The sequence below is a fragment of the Indicator indicator genome, chromosome 5 (genome assembly GCF_027791375.1).
Source record: "Indicator indicator isolate 239-I01 chromosome 5, UM_Iind_1.1, whole genome shotgun sequence".
Taxonomy (NCBI): Eukaryota; Metazoa; Chordata; class Aves; order Piciformes; family Indicatoridae; genus Indicator; species Indicator indicator.
Window position 1 is genome coordinate 16,270,046 of NC_072014.1, and position 18,024 is coordinate 16,288,069.

Here is an 18,024-nt window from a genome sequence, read left to right on the forward strand (position 1 = left end):
GATTAGAGAAGTCTCTATCACAGATTTTATCAGTTGTAGAAAACAGTTTGAACTGGGTGCTTCTAAGTAACCACATTTTAAAATAGATCTCTTTCTTGCCTATTCCACAGCATTATAGAAGAATACTTATGTTTATGATGGGATTTATCTTGGAAAAAATAATTATCCTTGATACACAAGCTAAGAAAATGGTTGCTCAGAGGTTGAAATGCTTACTGGATTCATCTGCAAGAGACAAAATATCATAGATCAATGACCAAGTAAATCTAGGCAACATGCCTCTTGGAAGAAGCGATCTTGGACCAAGGCACTATAGCTGAGTTGAGAAATGACAATTTTTGTCTCACGATGCTACCGAATGTCAAAAACACTGCAGGGAGTTGTATTTCAGTTGCAGTTTCCAGTGAAGAGTTCACTCTTAAAAACTGTGATTGGCTGTTTTAAAAGATCGATTAATCAATTTCTTGGTAGATACACCAGTCCACTTAAAACCAAGACAAATTCCTTCCCTTTTTCTGCAGTGTCTAATTAGATTATGGAAGAGAAATACTACATCTGTAGGAAATGAGCAACAGATTACTTGTTTGCTCTTACTTCAGGTTGCCAAAAATCAGATTTGGAACACATGACAAAAATTAAAACCACAAGAGCCAGTTGCAGAACATTAAACTCCTAAGAGGAGAAAAGAATTTATGCAGTTTTCCTTAGCTACATATACTTATGTAGCTTAGAGAATGAACATTGGGATTTGTCAGGCTTCTAAAGGAGTTTGAACTCAAAAGAAGAGACTTCATGTTCTGAAGAAATATCTGAGAACTGGGCTTTTAGCTATGTCAGTTTTGCATGTGTTGGTTAATGTGTAGTCCTTTATAGTATAATAAAAGTTGCCTCCAAACATAAAGAAAGTATTAATTTTTAGTTAACCAAATTTACAGCCTTAAATACAGTTCCTGTGTTGGATATTTACTAGCTTTGTGTTTGTAAAAGTTACTCATGATTTAAATCAGTGGATTGCTTTATGAAACTTACTTTGTTGGATGTGTTTTTGTTGTTTTCATAGGTTGTGTCTGCTTTTAACCAAAATAGTAAATTTGTGACTCTTAACTCGTGAGCTATATATACCTGTTCTCTTCTAGTGATTAGTCTTTGGATGATTTGTTGTGTTCTCCCTGAAAAAGTCATCCTTCTGATTTAGTTGTTCCATTCATCCACTGGTGAAAATCACTGCTGTCCACATGAAATGAGAGATAGCACATGGCTGAGTGAAGGTCAAGGCTTCCTCCTTCTTATGATGGTTTTGTCTTAAATTTCTTAAAACCAGTATTGAAACTGGGCTTATTTACTAGCTTTCGTACTCCCTTCTGTCCCAAGGAACCCAACTGACATGGAAACGTTCCAACCTCACCTGGGAAGTGCATGGACTAGCAAATACTACACCTTATGCACATGGTACAGAAGTTTTTAATTTGCAATGTCCACAGACATTTAAAACGCTTAAATTGCAGCAAATTTCAGTGGGCTTACACTGTAATTGTTGGAACTGGGATAAATTTGCATGCATCTGTAGTAGTTAAGAAATACTTGCTGTAAATTAATTTCTTGTGGTTTTTTTTTTGTCCTGGTTGTTTTGGGTTGGGTTTTGGGTTTTTTGTTTGTTGTTTTGTGTTTCTTAAATTGTGGAGTTGATGACTTACAGTTAAGAAATTGCAGTTGTCTGCAGTGAAAGAGTTGCACAAGTTCTGGGAGGAGGGTTGACCACTTTGGAGCACAGAGCTGATCTGATAGCTCTAGATTCTCACTTTCCATGTCTGGCTCCAACATGTTCTGCAGCAGCCAGGCATTGCAATTTAAAGAAGGCTGCTGAACTTTCCCATCATGGACCCAAGCATTTTCAGACTTGGCCAGTCTTTTGTTCAACATTAGTAGTGTGCAGCCAAGTTGAAGGCCTGGACAGTGCTGCGAGACAATGCAGACTTGAGCTTTTTTAATTGTCTTGTTCCAGAATTCCCAGAGACCTTAATGGACTCTAATTCTAAAGGCTTATGCTCAGGCCAATTTGGGTAACTTCACATGGACCAATGCAAAGCAAGTATTTGAGAATGCCCTTGTCAGTAATTAATTTAATGGTCAGATGTGCAGAGGTCTTTAAAAAAACATGTGTATTTTAAATGAGATAAACCTTCCTTTCTTGTGTTGGAAATGCCTCTTCTAATGTAAATGACTAGTAATCATCCTATGACAGTTAACTCCCCATGGAAAATTTCTGGCTTAATAGTTTTACCTTGACAAAATTTTTATAATCAGCTGAAAACATGTCTTGCATGTGGAAGTATCAGGCAGCTCCATTATCTAATGCTGCCACTTCAGTTTCTAAATGTCTGTTATCCTTTTCTAAGGTTTTGATAAGAATGAACTGTAACTCCTTTCACATCGGTCAAACCTTAACTGTGTAACACTGTCACCAAAACTTCTGCAACTTCTTAATCTGATTTTGTTGCCTTTGCTTAATTGTCATCACTGCTTATTTCTTGCCTCTTCTGAGCAAACAAAAAGCTTTTATTTCTCCTCCTTCCCTTTTCCTCTTTTGCACCCTTTCCTCTGTTGTTCTACATTTTTACTGTTTCTGTGGGGGATTCCATCAATCAGAATTGACTCATGTAAGTTATTGTGACATGTTTGTATGTTTCTGTTTATGTCAATAGTTGTGTCAATTTGCCTGCATGCAAAAATTGCATTAGTGACTTAAGTCATAGTATTCCAACAGTGCAGTGAGATAATCATGCGTATCATTACAGTCAAGCTTTTTTAGTCTTCAAGTTGATCGTTGCCCATTTCCTAGTTATTTAGTAAGCTAAGCTGCTTAAAATATGTGTAACTTTTTTTCGGAAGCATCATTGTTCTTGGCAATCATAGAATCATATAGGTTGCAAAAGATCTTTAAGATCATCCAATCCAACCATTAACCTAACATGATCAAGTCCATCACTAAAGCATATCCCTGTGTGCCACATCTACATGTCTTATAAATCCCCTCAAAGATGGTCACGCACCCACCTCCCTGGGCAGTCCGTTCCATTGCCTGACAACACTTTTCATAAAGAAATTGTTCCTAATATCCAGTCTAAAGCTCCCCAGTGCAATTTCAGGCTGTTTCCTCTTGTGTTGCCTGTTACTGGGAGAAGAGAATCCCCCCCAGCTCTCTACAACCTCCTTTCAGGTAGTTGTAAAGATGACGAAGGTCTCCCCTAAGATTTTTTTTTTTTTTTTCCTCCTCTAGACTTGGTAACTCCTATTGCAGAGGAAGCCAGAAAACAGATTTTTAAAATTAGATGTTTATCATTTTATACTGCGTGCTCTTACACATTCTGTATAAATACATAATCACAAAGAGTATGCAAAGAAAAAAACCATCAGTTCTCTTTTACTGTCTTTGGCCCCTTTTGGGGCAAAATTACAAGAATTATGTTCAAATGAGTTTTAGTTCTCGAGTTCTCTTTTGAAAATAGTGGATTCTAATTCTTTGAACTGGGGTCTAAGAATTCAACATACTGGTGTAGGTGAAGCCTGTAGTAATTACCATTTTAGCTAATTATTGCAAATGTGTAGCCTTCTATTGCATACTGGTTACTCAGTTTCCTTCAGTTTGTTTCTTAGAGACAGAAAGAAGCTTTTTATAAAAGGATTTGTAAATTCAGCATAGTTGCACAAGAGTGCCACCAGCTGGTTTAATTAGGTGCATGTGTTAATGTTAAATTGTTAAAAAGTTTTGCAGGAAATATGGCAAGATATTTACATACTTAAGTCCTCAGTGTCTTGTCATGGTCTTTTTTGTTTTAGTGTACTGAGGCAAGTTACTCTGTTGTACATACCTTTATAATATTTAAGAATTTTTTTTTTTCTATTTACATGTTACGACAATAAGATAAAATGCCCTAGAAGATTGCCAGGTCTTTTTTCCTTCTTATACTTCCTACCCAGTTTTTGCTCATTATTTGTAAAATGATGAGATTTCCCCATCAGTCCGTTACCCAGGCTAACCAGACTCAGCTCTCTCGGCCTTTTCTCATAAGGTAGGTGTTCCAGTTCCCTAGTCGTCTTAGTGGCACTCTGATGGGCTCTTTCCAGCAGCACAGCCTTCTGGTATGTCAGCCACACCTCCCAGTTTGGTATTGTCAGCAAACTTGCTGAGAGTACACTCTGTCCCTTTGTTCAGGCCATCGATGAAGGTACTGAGCAGGAGTGAACCCAGTACTGATCGCTATTGTTACTGATGTGTAACAAGAAAATGGATCAGTGTTCAATATGGTTCTGATTGTCAAAGTCTTATAAAAACGTCCAGGTAGAGTTGAAGAAATGAGACAATGTGTGCAGCTTGTTACTTGTGAACTAGAGGCCTGCTACAGCTGCAAGTTAGGCCTTCTAGAACCTAGCTAGGTAGATGAGGCTATCACCTCTTCTAAAAAGATCTTAAAATCCACTCATCAATTACTGTCTACAAAAAAGTTCTGATATGCTCAGTAATTCAGTGTTAGCTTAAAAATAATTTCAGGTGTTGTTGTTTTGGGAGGTTGGATTGTTTGGTTTTGTGTGTATGTTTGTAAAAGAACTTTCTGAAGTAAGCAGTTACTTTCTATTTAAGAGGAGTGTTGAGTTTTTCTGAAAACACTGAAACGTAATATCCAGCAGCTGGCCCATGAAGTTTTGGTATTTGAGTCTGAAGATAATGGATGTTACATTCCTTTCTTCAAAGAAATGACATAGGAAATCTTTGAAGTCTAAAACATAATTTGAAACAAGACTTTCTTCCATGTTTTTATAAACATCAAGGCTAGTTGTTTTTGCTGAATGAACTGCACATGAAAACTGTTTTAATTATTTTGTCCTAACAGCATCTAGAACTTTTAAAAGTTAACTTTAGCCAAATCTAGTTTTCCATGTTTTATTATCCATACCAGCTAAAATGAATTTTGGAGACATTAGTAGGCTTATTTATATGCTAGTTGGGTTTTTTGGTTAGTTTTGATATTTTTATCACCAGACCTCATTTTTTAATGTAACAGTATTTTGGTACTTCATAGTTTTGTGTACAGCTGTTTTGTTAGCCCTTGAGAAAGCTATGTGTTTTATTTTATAGAATATTAATCTTCTAATCAGCATATCTTTCCAGTATTTTGAGGATTTTTTTTTTTTAAATTACTATTATTTTTAACATCTATAGTTTTCAGTATGACTTTGAATACTTGCTTCTGGGAGCTACAGTAGAAAGGAGTCGTCATTGCAACATCTGCTTATATATATATGTCTTGTGTAAAATGAGTGAAAACCATATTTTTCTTTTTCCAGGTCTTTTGAAGTACACGGATCTTCTGAAACTTAGTTCAAAGTCTGTGGCTTCATATTGTGAGGAAGCACTTTTATGTAGTCTAAAAATATTCCTCAAAAGAAACAATTTTGACATGAAAAGTGGTTGCATGCATGTTCAATACCCAATGGGGGATTTCATATTTGCTTTTTTAGGGAAGGAAGAGTATCTTCTGATGGTTATAAAGAAACAAAGTTAGTGAGGTCCAGTCACCAGCACACTTATGTCCTGCCCAGGTGTACTGTTGTCAAGTCTGGTAGCACAGTTTATATTAACAGATTTTGCACTTAAACAATTTTTGTGGAAAGTGCAAATTGCATGATTTGATGATGTGATAAGGATGACAATTTCTCTTAGTGGTAGTGGCAGTGTTAGGTTCACTGGGAATCATAAGTCAAGTCTGGCTCTCATTCATCATTCAAAATCTCAGAGTGTAAGTGTTGGGTTTAAAATTCTTTACAAAATAGTTTTATCGATCCTCTTTTAGTAGAAAATTTCAACATCTGCCAATCTCTTTGAAGTGAATTTTTCCTAGGTATAAGGGAAATAACTTTGGGAAGTATTTTCATTTGCACTGTGTTTACATTTTTTATTTAAAAAAAAAAAATATGGAAATGTCTGGCTATAAGTGATGGCTGGATTTTAGTGGAAAAGCTATCCAATGCATATAAAAATACAACATTAAAAGATCTAGTAGAAGTAAAAATTAGCTTTGAACTGTGCATATGTTATATACTACTAAGGCTTGCGGCCTTAGTTAAATGCTGGCCTAGAAATATGCGATCTTTCAAAGAATCTCGTAAATGAGTTAGGCATCAAGTCTTTGACTCAGCCTAACTGACGTTGAGTAAGCTTCCCTGAGTATTTTAGTGAATGCAGCAAAAATCTTGCAACACTAATCTTGCAACACTGTTACAACCTAGCTCTTTTATGACTGCATTCTTGGTATAAAGAACTGGATGTTTTTACCTTTGAAGCTTTTGTCAAATTCAGATACTTTCATGGTGTTTCAAAGCACTTGTACCTTCCAAAGACGTTTTAGTAGTATGGTTGCATGACAAGCTCTAAAAAAATTATAGTGAAAATGGTCATTATAAGAAATGATTGCCATGTGCTCTGGAAGCAGTCAGCTTACTGCAAGAGGATATGAAAACGCACGTCATTGTGGGGATGGACAGACATACAAACACACACAGAACTTTGTGTAATTGACATTTTTTTATATCCTATATGGATGTAACACGATGCGCTGTGGAGAGACAACTTTGTTGCCAGGACGTGAGTGTGATGGCTGCAGGTGAAAGGAGAGCAGATGTTTTTCATGGTGCAAGACTAGAAATGTCTGCCTACAAGTAATTCATGTTTTGGTTTTGTTTTCCTAGGTTTCATAGGTGTTACTTTTAATCCGGGAAACTACTTGGGGCAGAAAAGTAGGTTAATTTATTCGGAAAGGTCATGCATTTGTATTGTCAGAGCTTTTATATATATGTAATTGAACTCTAGAAGAAGTGGGCTATTTTGATCCTCTGTGTGGTCCAATGTGATTGTAGTATCTTTAGAAAAAGTAACAAAATATTTATCTTTTCCTGAACAATGAAATATTCCTAGGAGCCTGTATTAAAGGACAACATCTGTTCACCTCAGACTTTGATCATTGAGCTGAAGTCTTTCCTTTGAAATAGACAAATGTCTTAAACCACTGGTTTGTGAAAGAGTAACATGCTGTTCTAAAATTAAACTTAACTTTTTTTTTTTTTTTCTCCAGTGGTTTCTGCAGGTCAAATGTATTTAAAATGTGCACATAGTTGTTGTCTAGCCAAGCTGTAATTCCTAGAACTTGTGCTTTCTTGTTACTTTGCTATTTCTGCTCATTTTGACTTTTGGATATCTGCAGTGCTGCAGAATGTTATGCAGTAGGAAGGAGCCATGCACAAAAGGTGTCTAGCAAACAACTTTCTGTTGTTTCTGTTGCCTTCCTGTTTCTAGAGGTATCTCTGCAGCTGAAATTCACAGGGGTAGTTGCCATCACACCACTTTTTTCCCCACATTTTCCTGACCAGCATATGTTCCTATAAAATACCATCATTCTTTATTTCCAGAATAATATTCCTATGGTTGTCTGTTTTGATATTTTGCTGTGGAGCTGGAAAGCAGTATTACCAGTGTCCCCAGTGGTTATTGTTTTGTAAGAAAATGATGGCAATCCCATTTCTGGATAGCATGAAAGTTCCTTAGTGGAGAAAAATTCCACTGTACTTAAATGCAAGATGGCAACAATCAAAATGACAGATGATAGGAATAAGGTTAAACTATCTACCTTGAGTGTCTTTATAGAAGTATTCTCCAGCAAATAATATTTCCTTTAAGGAGAGATTTGGTATTCCCCACTTTGTCCTGATACTATTGTTGACTGGTAGGCTAAGGAGAGAAGGTGGCTAAACCCTAAGGAGGAGGCTGCAAATATGCATTGTAATGTTCTTTCTACTGCAGTGCTCCGTTCACCAAGAAAAGTGAATCCATGTTAATTAGAATTAATTTCTGAGTAAATTCATTTCAGAGTAAAAACACATCTAGCAGAATCATAAAAATAAGATCAGTCTGCCTTCAAGTTAAGCAAAGCTGCATTATTCACCAGCCATGTTGGCATTACCTCAGACTAAGTGAACTGGTCTTTAAATGACAGCCTTTCTTCTATCACTGAAGTTCCTGGAAATCCTGTGTCTGTAGAAAATGCAGAATGTATTAGTTTATCCATCCCAAACGATGTGATTATATGTGTCAGGAAATCTAATCTGAGAATTCCATACAACTGTAAACTATGCACAAGACCTTTTGATTATGCCAGATCCTGCATCACAAAGCTCTCATTAGTGTGTGGCTGAGGTGTGAAAAAGTTGTTGCTAGGCAGTGCAGCTGTGCTTCTGAAACACAGGGTGTAGACACAGCAATTAATCGGCAAGCAGAAAAATGTTCAGGCTGTAGCATGCAACCTTTGTCTGTATTAGTGGTAAAGTACCAGGTGGAGCTCAGACTGGAGCCTAGGTTTTGCTTCAGATACTGTGTAGAATCTTCTTTGAGCTGTAACTTTTAAAGCCTGCTAGAGATGTTTAATTAGTCATCCCAGGATGTGGCAGTCACATTAAGTAAACTCACCCTGCAGGAACTGTGTGCACCAAACTATTTGATACTGTCTTACATGAAGCTCTAGACATGGTCTCTTCGTTTTTTGGGTTTTTTTTGGGGTTTTTTTGGTTTTTTTTCAGGAGACTGTACCTAATTGCATCTCTGAAGAAGAGATGGAGATTCTGTGCTGCTAATGATGAAACAAGAGCATAGTAGGCTGCTCAGTTGTCATGCCCCGTTCTATATAGTGTTGGACCAGTTGACACAAATATGGCTGAGACAGATGCAGCCATGTGGAACAAAATTTGCAGTTCAGTGGTGGTTCATGGGAGATATCTTGACAAGTTCCACAGCATTAGCCTGATTTCCTTAGGCTTGTGTCCATGTGGTTCTGCAAATTCCTATGGGTTGGTGATTTCATTGTTCATCTATAGCAGATACTGGAGAAGAGAATCACTGTATCAACTGTCATTAACTGATTTTTGCCTTTTGAGAAGTCCTCTACTGGTTGCTACTGATTTTCTTCCCGTTTTTAAACAGATTAAAATATATTTTCAGATAATTCCTTTTCTGAGACAAATAAAGCAATTGGTTTCCAAATTCTTGGATTATATCATTTTGGACTGTACGAAATGAGACTTCAGTCCTTGGTTGGTGGTTTTGTTTTGGTTAGTTTGTTTATTTTTTTGAAGTCATTATAAGTCACATTTGGATTATGATTACAGTAACATCTTTTTCTTTAACTATGGAAGCAGCAGCCAGTGTAGAAAGCAGGAAAACCAGTTGTCTTCAGAATGTCCAGTTTTTAATGGCTTTATGTTTGTGTAATGGAAGTAGAATGCTGAGTTTTACAAGACTGGACAGGATTTTGAAAAACATTGCAAGTGCCTGTTTCGTCACTTTCATAGTTTTAAATGTCTAAAAATTAGTTCTCTTGCAGAAAAGAAACCAGTAGCAGGTAAGTAAACCTTTTTCTTAATTCTGTACTGTAACAATTTGTACAGGGGAGGATTAAAATAGTGTTCTCTGTTAGCACAACTGCTTTTGTACCACTGTGGTAGGCTTGTAGTATTTGGGAATGTTCACTTTTTAGTGGGAGGGAAATAATATAATGATGCAGTTTTTTTTCCTTAACTCTTATCTTCTAAAATCAAGACAGTATAAAATTACTATACTGACTTCTTTTGACTTATGTTCTTTCTCTTTCTTTCTGCACAAGCACTCCTATTTGGACAGGGAAACCTCCCTTCTTCTGAGAAACATTGCAGGAAAGCCTTCTCATTTGCTGACCAAGGTGATGCTTCTTCTTTCCACCTGTATATGACTATTTCTGTGTAGAAAGAATGCTTTTGGTGTGTGCTATGCTCCTCCCACCCCTGCCCTTTCCTGGAACTTGTGCATTTACTTACATGATTTTCTTGATTGTCCAAGGTGGTGTGCTCTTAAAGGCTTAATTTTATTGTTTGTTTTTGCAGATTTATCAAAATGTTCAAGTTCTGGGCAAATACTTAATAGCCATGTCAGCAGGTAAAATGCCTTACCTGAAAAGGAAATGTACTGAGCCAGAAGTTCTGAAGTTCTCTTTTTTTTTTTTCTCTTTTTTTTTTTTTCCCCCTATCCACTAGCTGAAAAAAAATCTCAACTGTGGTAAAGATTTAGGAATATTCAGTACTGTTAAAGGCAGTAGTATCCTTAAAAGTCAATTTCTATATGAGTTCATTTTGATAAACTGATAGTAACTAATGGGAGTTTTGCTTTCTTTTTAAAGAAGTTTTGAGTACTGTCTTGATATAATGTGGGGAGAACATCCTTGTAAGACAGTGGTCTAATGAGCCAGGTATGTACAAATCCTGGTTATAAATTCATTTTCTGTAGAGGATAAAGGTCAGTAATACACTAAGAGCACAAACTGCCATTCAGTTTAAGGATAACATTTTCTGTACGTGTTTCTTTTTGAAACTATAGTTTCAAGAGGAGGGATGGGAAAGATGTAAATCTCTCATGAAAACACAAGTGGAGTGAAGAATATACAGCTTCACATTGCTGAGAAAATTTTCAGTGTTCAGTAGCTGAGGTGTCAGATGTGTCTGATGCAACTCCTTTCTGCAAACCACTCCTTCAAAACAGTAAGGTTAATGTTTGCTGGCCATAAAGCTTAGAACTAGTTTACTGCTTTTTCTTTCTCAAGATGCTCAGCATGCATCTTGACAATACATTTTTCAGGGGGTTATAAACAGACAAAACCAAGTAACTTTTTCTGCTTTTGTGATAGTTTTGCTTAAATTTTAAGCCCATACCTCTTTTCTTTTCTTCCCCCATCAGTTCCTTATCCCTGTACCCCCAACAAAGCAAGCAGCCACCAAACCAGCAAACCTTTGTTGATTGAAAATAGATTAACATCAGCTGTGACACAAACAGAAACCATAATTTTCTTTCATCTCCATGTGTTTTCATATCCTCCCTTCTGATTATTTAGATATGGGTTGGGTGTTGGTTACCATATGGAACTTCAGTTAAAAAATGCATAAAATATTATGCTTTATGGACTTAATGATCATAAACGGATTTTCAACCTAAATGATTCTATAATTCTGTTAAGTCCATTGCATCATATGGCCATGGACAACCACACATCAGTGATTCTATTAGACTTTCAAGTTTAGTGCTTAGATTTATGAATCTTTGTCTTGGATTATTAGACTTCGTAGCCCTTTGAGTCATGTGCTTTTGGTGGGCTTGCTGATGTTTTGAAGGTAGCCTTTCTTGTTAATTCAGTTTAGGACAGTCTCAGTACAGCTGTCCCTTCTACGCTGGACTACTGAGCACAGAGTTCTGATGTGGATACTTAGTGGCTTTCTTCTAGCCTGCTGCAGAAGGAAGGAAATCTCTTCAGTAAAATAATGAAATGGAAGACCACTTTACTTAAGTGCTTAAATCTCTTCATCTTGCTGTAACGTTATATAAGCTCTAGTATTAGAGAAGGAATCCCAAGAAATGGGGCTTTCCCTTGCAATTGTAGCAAGATCCTAGATCAGTTAACTGTTAGGACCATGTTGAAGCTCTATACTGCTGTTGCTTGTGTCTCCGGTGTGTCAGCTATTTGTCTTACTTATTGTTGTATTCTTCCCCTTCTTTGATCTGTTTACCTTTTATATTGACATTAGAGCCACTTCGTGGGAATGACAGCACCTTTTCTGTCTGGTGATATAACTAATTGTGAAAATCCTGGCCATGGAGTGCCTTTTGCATTACAGCCGTGTACAAACAGAGTTCCTCTCTCAGCACAGAAAATGATCTATGGTGGTCTCTCCATATTTTGTTCACACAGCATTCAAATACATTTCTTGAAAATGGAAAGAAACAAAAACATCAGAGAAGTTACTGATTATTGAAAATAAAAAAAAAATAATGTCAAATCTGCAGACTTGTTTCCCTATAAGGCTGGAATTTACCCATTAAATGAATACTGAGCTTATAGCTGTGAAATACGAAGCATGTGCAAACAATTTTAAGAGAGTGTTCAAGGCTCAAATATACCCCAATTTAGGATATGGAAACAGGAAATGGAAATGTAGCATGGTGGATTTTGAAGTTACCATTTCTTCTACCTTCCTGATTAATGTGAAGCTGAAACTGCTAGATGATGGTGATTTTAATGGTTGAATATTTCACACATGTATGTTGGCATCTGGAGAAAAGGAATCATGCCTTCTCTTCACAAATACCTAGTGCTTCAGTCTTATTGATCTGAAATGAGTGTTGATTCCCCTGTTTTGTAGATTTTTGGTTACTACGCACTAATCCCTTCAGCTGGCAAGTTTGCTTCATGCATCTTAGGTCAATCTGGTTCATGTATTCTCATTCTTGAATGGAGTATCTGTTTGAAATTTTTTGAATACATTTTAAAAACACAGCAATTGATTCCTAACCTGAAAAGGATGTAAACCCAATTTTAAAACTCCAGCCCTTTACAGCCAATTTTTGAGGACGTTTTGATGGCGGTAACTGGAAACCACAACCATTATGTAGGTGGTTAGCAGCAGGCTTACGCTGTTAAACAACCTGTGTTTTCAAATGTTTCTACTCTGTTCTGCATGTCGGTTGAGCTTTTTGTCTAGCTAAAACCCTTTACCAGTTAGTCTTAGTGCCTCGTTTTATGTTGCAGTCTTCTTTCCACATTCAGACTTCCTTACCATGGTTTCTAAGGCCTATTCTCCCTCCTGCATTGGTTGGTTGTGTTTGTTTGTTTGATGTTTTTGTTTTGGGGGAGGTTCTTTGGGTTTTTTAATTTCTTCTTCTCTTTCTTGATTTGTTCTGGTCCCAGATCTAGTACCTGTTCTCCTATAACTATTTGCCTTAGTTAGTCCCAATTAAAAGCCTGACCTCAAACGATAATAAGACAGGCCCTGTTCAGAAGAAAGCAGGAGATAATTTGGTGCAGCTCTTGCTTTGGGGGATAAAGAGCCATTGAAATACCCTGAAAATGTGTGGTTTGGGTTTTGTTTGTTTGTTTTCTTGATTGCTACAGCTTTGTCAAATCTAATCTGAATAATATTTCAGGGGGACCGCTGAATCTATGTCCCTGCTGAATAAGATTCTATTCTGCCATACCATGAAGCATACCTTCAAAACAGAATGAAGTAAAGGTGGAGGCCATTAACCAATTGTCTATCCCAGGCGTCGATACTGGGTTCAATACTTTTTTTCAACATCTTCATTAATGATCTGGCAGGTGTAAAACCTAATTTCTGGCTCAGATTAAGTTCCCTACATCTGGCCCCCACCAAAAACTGCCCTTAGCACTGATCTCCAGCTTGCCTCTGACTGTCCAGTTGGAGCCCCACACCAGTGCACCCTCTCTTTATCTAACCCTGACCCTATAGACAAACTCTTGATGTATGGGATGGATAAAAGTGAGGTGGACTGAAAATTGACTGACTTGTTGGCCCAGAGGTAGATGATTAGTGGCACCAAGTCTAGTTAGAGGGTAGTATCTAGTATTTTACCCTAGAAGTGCAGTCCTTTTTAACATCTTTATTTACTGATCTTGATGATGGGGCGGAATGTGCCCTCAGCAAGTTTGCTGATGACACTGAACTGGGAGGAGTGGCTGTGATGCCAGTGGGTTGTGCTGCTGTTCAGAGGGACCTCAACAGGATGAAGAAGTGGATTGACAGGAACCTCATGAAGTTCAGCAGGGAGAAGTGTGAAGTTCTGCACCCATGGAGGAACAAACCTATGCATGAGTCTATGCTGGGGACCACCCAGCTGGAAAGCAGCTTGGCAGAAAAGGACCTAGAGGTCGTGGTGGACACCAAGTTGACCATGAGCCATCAATGTGCCCTTGCAGCAAAGAAGGTTAATAGTATCTTGAGCTGCATTGGGGAGTGTTGCCAGCAGGTGGGTGCAGAAGATCCTTCCTCTCTACTCAGCACTGGTAAGGTCACAATTGCAGTAGTGTGCTCAGTTCTGGGTTCCCCAGCACAGTAGAGATACAGAGCTACTGAGAAGTTCAGTAAAGCACTGTGAAGATGATGGAGAGACTGTAGCATCCGTAGAATCCAGAGACACAGCTGGATCTGTTCAGCATGGCAAAGAAAAGGCTGGGGGGGCACTCACTGAGGTGTAGACAAAGAATACATTCAGTAGCTCTGCCTTCTTTGTATCCTCTGTCAGCAGTGCACCCACCTCATTCAGCAGTGGGCCTACATTGCCTCCAGTGTTAGTTTTGTCTGCAGTGTATTTAAAGAAGCCCTTTCTGTTGACATTTCTTGCAAGGTTTAATTCCAAGGAGGCCTTAGCTTTCCTAGTGGCTTCCGTACATCCTGTGACAACAGTGGCCTTCCTCCCAAGTGGCCAGTCCCTCCTTCCATGATCTGTAGACTCTCTTCTTCCACTTGAGTTTGGCCAGCAGTTCCCTGTTTAACCATGTTGGGTCTGCTGGCTCACTTTCTTGATTTCCTGCCTCTTGGGATGCTCTGATCTTGAGCTTGATCCTTAAATATTAACCAACTCTTTTGGTCCCCTTTGTCTTCTGTTCCTGTCCCATGGGATTTCCCCTAGCAATTGCTTGAAAAGGCCAAAGTCGGCCCTGCTGAAGTCCAGGGTTGTGATCCTGCACAAGATCCTGAATTCCACCATCATGGTTGCTGCAGCCAAGGCTATCCCTAACCTTCAACCAGACCCTCCTTGTTAGCAAGTATGAGATCCAGCAGTGCTCCTCTCCTAGTTGGCTCATGCACCATTTGCATCAAGCAGTTACCATCAATGGATGTCTTTCTGCTCTCTTAAGTTCAACCAGATCAGCTTCTTGACCCAAGTATCTGCTCTAACTGAGAAGCGATGCTGTGCAAGGTGTACCAGCCATAGCAGGGACGTACAGAGGTAGATGCCACTTGTGAAAGCACAGCCTAGGCAACAGTCCTGCCATGCACGTGCAGGTTGATGACAACCTCACTCACACTGCTATTCCTGGAAGGATTTTCTAGCGAAGGGGAAATAAATACCTAAGCTAAATGTGATGAGGCTGTGTGTCCTGGCCTTGCTAGTTTGTGGTGGTGAATAGTTTACAGTTGCAGTCAGATACTTTTGTCACCTGTCACCTCTCTTGGTGTGGGATAAAAGTGTTGTCCTTAGTACAAGCTGATGGATTGTACATACTCTGTGCTATTGACCAGTTGTCCTGGTTCCATGTATGGGAGAGGAGAGATCCTGTGTTTGTGCCTGAGTGCAGTTTTGGGATGGCTTTGATGGGAAGGATACATGGATGACTGTTTACTTGGGCCATTAGGAGAGAAACAGAAAAAACAGTGAGTTTTGAAGAATTATGTGCTTAATAATTAATCAAAATAGATTTTTCTTCCTCTTGCTCCAGTGGAACATCATTCATCATACCAGCATGGTGCAGCAGTGGCCTGAGTCCTAAAGCAAGCCTTGAATAACTTACAGTCCTTCTTTTACTACTATCTGCTTTCTAATTACTACTATTATTAGAGTTAGAAATTAGAAAATATAATTAGAAATTAGAAAAAATATTAGAATTAGAAGTTTCTAAGTCTTGATTCCATCTGTGCATTTACTGTAAGTAGATTCAGACCTCTTATAATACATTGTTGCAGAATGAAACCAGTTTTTATTTTTAAAATCATAGTTCTTTTGGTTTGTTTCTTTACATTTAAGCTGACTTTGTTAAACTCTAAAGAGTAAAAGAAAATCTTATTTCTGGACACACATTAAACTTGAGTGGGAAATTAAAATTGACTGGTAGGCAATAATAATGAATTGTTGAAGTCTTTATTTTAAAAAACATTTTAGGAAATTACGTATTTTAAACTTTGAGATAACAAAAATATTCTAGCTGTGTTTGCTCAAGTATATGAGAGGCTCTCAGCTGACGCCTTGTTACCTGCTGTCTTGTTGCTGCCTGTGTCTGTGTGCTACAGTTGTAAAGTGCTGCTGCCAGGGTTTGCTGTAGACAGTTGGACTGCACAGGTGTACAGTGAAATGGGGCAGAAAATTGTGTGCCTTACTTTAGTGAAGAGCAAACCCAAATGTGCTGTCAACCTTTGTACGGCAATAAAGGTTTATGGCTGGGTTAATGAGCAGCTTTTTGAAACCTTAAATTACAGTTTCTCCAACTATATGATAATAAAATCTTCTTGCTGATTTCATGTACAGATGCATATCATCACTTTTAGAAACTTATAAGTATTTAAAGCCTTGATTTTTAGTAATAAGTTATTTCTGAAAATGGAGCACTTATTGCTAAGGAAGAATAGAGTTCTGAAATATGTTTTTCATGTAAATAGTTCTAGGTGTCATGGCACTGTTTGTTTTTAATACAATGCTGATCTGGTTTAAGCTTTCTAAGTTATATGACACTGTCTTTATAGCACGTAAAAAGTCATAGTTCCCTGTAGACTAATAAAACCCTACGTTCCTAGGTAATTGAGTTCCAAGAGAATGTTTCAAGCACACGTTATTTCTGCTCATGTCAACTTACTGGTTCGGAAAGAATTATGTACTCACAAGGCAGCCTATTGTCTTGTCTGGCTGATGTTTTTTCCAGTGCATGGTATGGTCACAGGTGTGAGGGAGCAAAACCTCTGGAGCACAGTAAGGAGCACAGGGAATGCCCGTTAGCAGTTGATAGGAATATCAGCAATTCACTAAGAAGTGGAAAACTTGAGTTCTGTGGATTTCAGGGTAGCTGAATCTTTTACAAAAAGACCAGCCATCTAAACACATGGTAAAGAAGCCATGAATTACATCATACAGAAAAGCAATTCATAACAAAATGTCTGTGGCGTGCTGAGTGTTGTTGTGGTGCACTGTGCTACTTCTGACCAGAGAAGAATCTCAGTTTTTCTTTTCTAAGCAGATTTCATATTTTGTAGGGGGAGGTATATGCTTATTTTATGTTTGTTGTTCTAAAGTTTTAAATAATTATTATACTTTCAGATATTAGCTGCAATGAACATCCACAATTTAAGATTTCTAAAATGTAAAACCTGCATATGGTATCTTAAAAAAGAATAGGAACTTGGTTATCTGCGTATTTGAAATCCACTTTCAGCAGAAATACCAGTATCCAGAAATTAAAAATCAGTGTTGGTAGTCTAACAATACAAAGATTTCTTTAGTATCAACAGGTAGATTGAAATTATGTGAATTTCTAATGCGTTTCCAGTTGTAACAAAAATAGATTACTTAAATGTGCATCAAAGAAAAAAATGCTTGCTTGCTTTATGTGTCTTAAAATACTTTAAGCCAGAAATGCAGCCTGCATTTAGTAAAGATAAACGGAATGTTCAAGCTACTTACTTATTGCAAAGTTTAAAATCTCCCAACCAACACGTTTGTTTTCCAGACTTTGTGTACTGTTAAATTCTGATACTTCTCAGTGCGGTGTTTATGTTCTCTGTTGATCAACCAAAAATCTGTTGGATGTACTCAACTGTACACTCTTGTTGAATATGTAATGTCCATATCTATGGCTGTAAATACCTGATATGCTAAAATATTTTCTAGCAATGAACAAGGCTACTTACAATATGGAAGAACAGAGAAATGCCAAATGTGTTTTACAAAATGCGTACATCCAGTGTGTTCTATTGGAGATGATGGCAGTTTTATTTTTAAGTGTGAGATGTACAGTTACACTTGGTCTTTAAAATTAACAGTCTTCATCATCACTAAGAAATAGTTGAGCATTTATAGGTGGTAGGTAAGTCAGCATTTCATTTCATGAAATCCACTAAAACCAGTCTGAAGTTTGTGTTAACTGGAATTCTGTGTATTGTGTCCCCTAGGAGGAACAGGCTGCTAAACTCAAGGCTGAGAAGATTAGGGTTGCATTAGAGAAGATTAAAGAGGCACAAGTGAAAAAGGTAAGTTCTTTAGATTGCTCTATAAGATCTTTATTTTGTACTTCACCTGCAAAATGAATGCAAAATTATTCTCATTTGTGCCTATTACCCTTGAGTTATCTTAGATAGGAACACTCTGATGTTCTGATCCTGAGTGGTGTGGTTAATTTA

General features: G+C 37.7%; 1 protein-coding gene across 1 annotated transcript in view; it reads left to right on the forward strand.

Moving 5' to 3' along the window:
• The window catches only part of RAPH1 (Ras association (RalGDS/AF-6) and pleckstrin homology domains 1), a 46,392-nt gene that overhangs the window by 10,317 nt on the left and 18,051 nt on the right, over positions 1-18,024 (forward strand). The window contains exon 4 of the mRNA XM_054381177.1: positions 17,797-17,874. Coding sequence (XP_054237152.1) covers positions 17,797-17,874 — 78 coding nt within the window. The remainder of the gene's footprint in view (positions 1-17,796; positions 17,875-18,024) is intronic.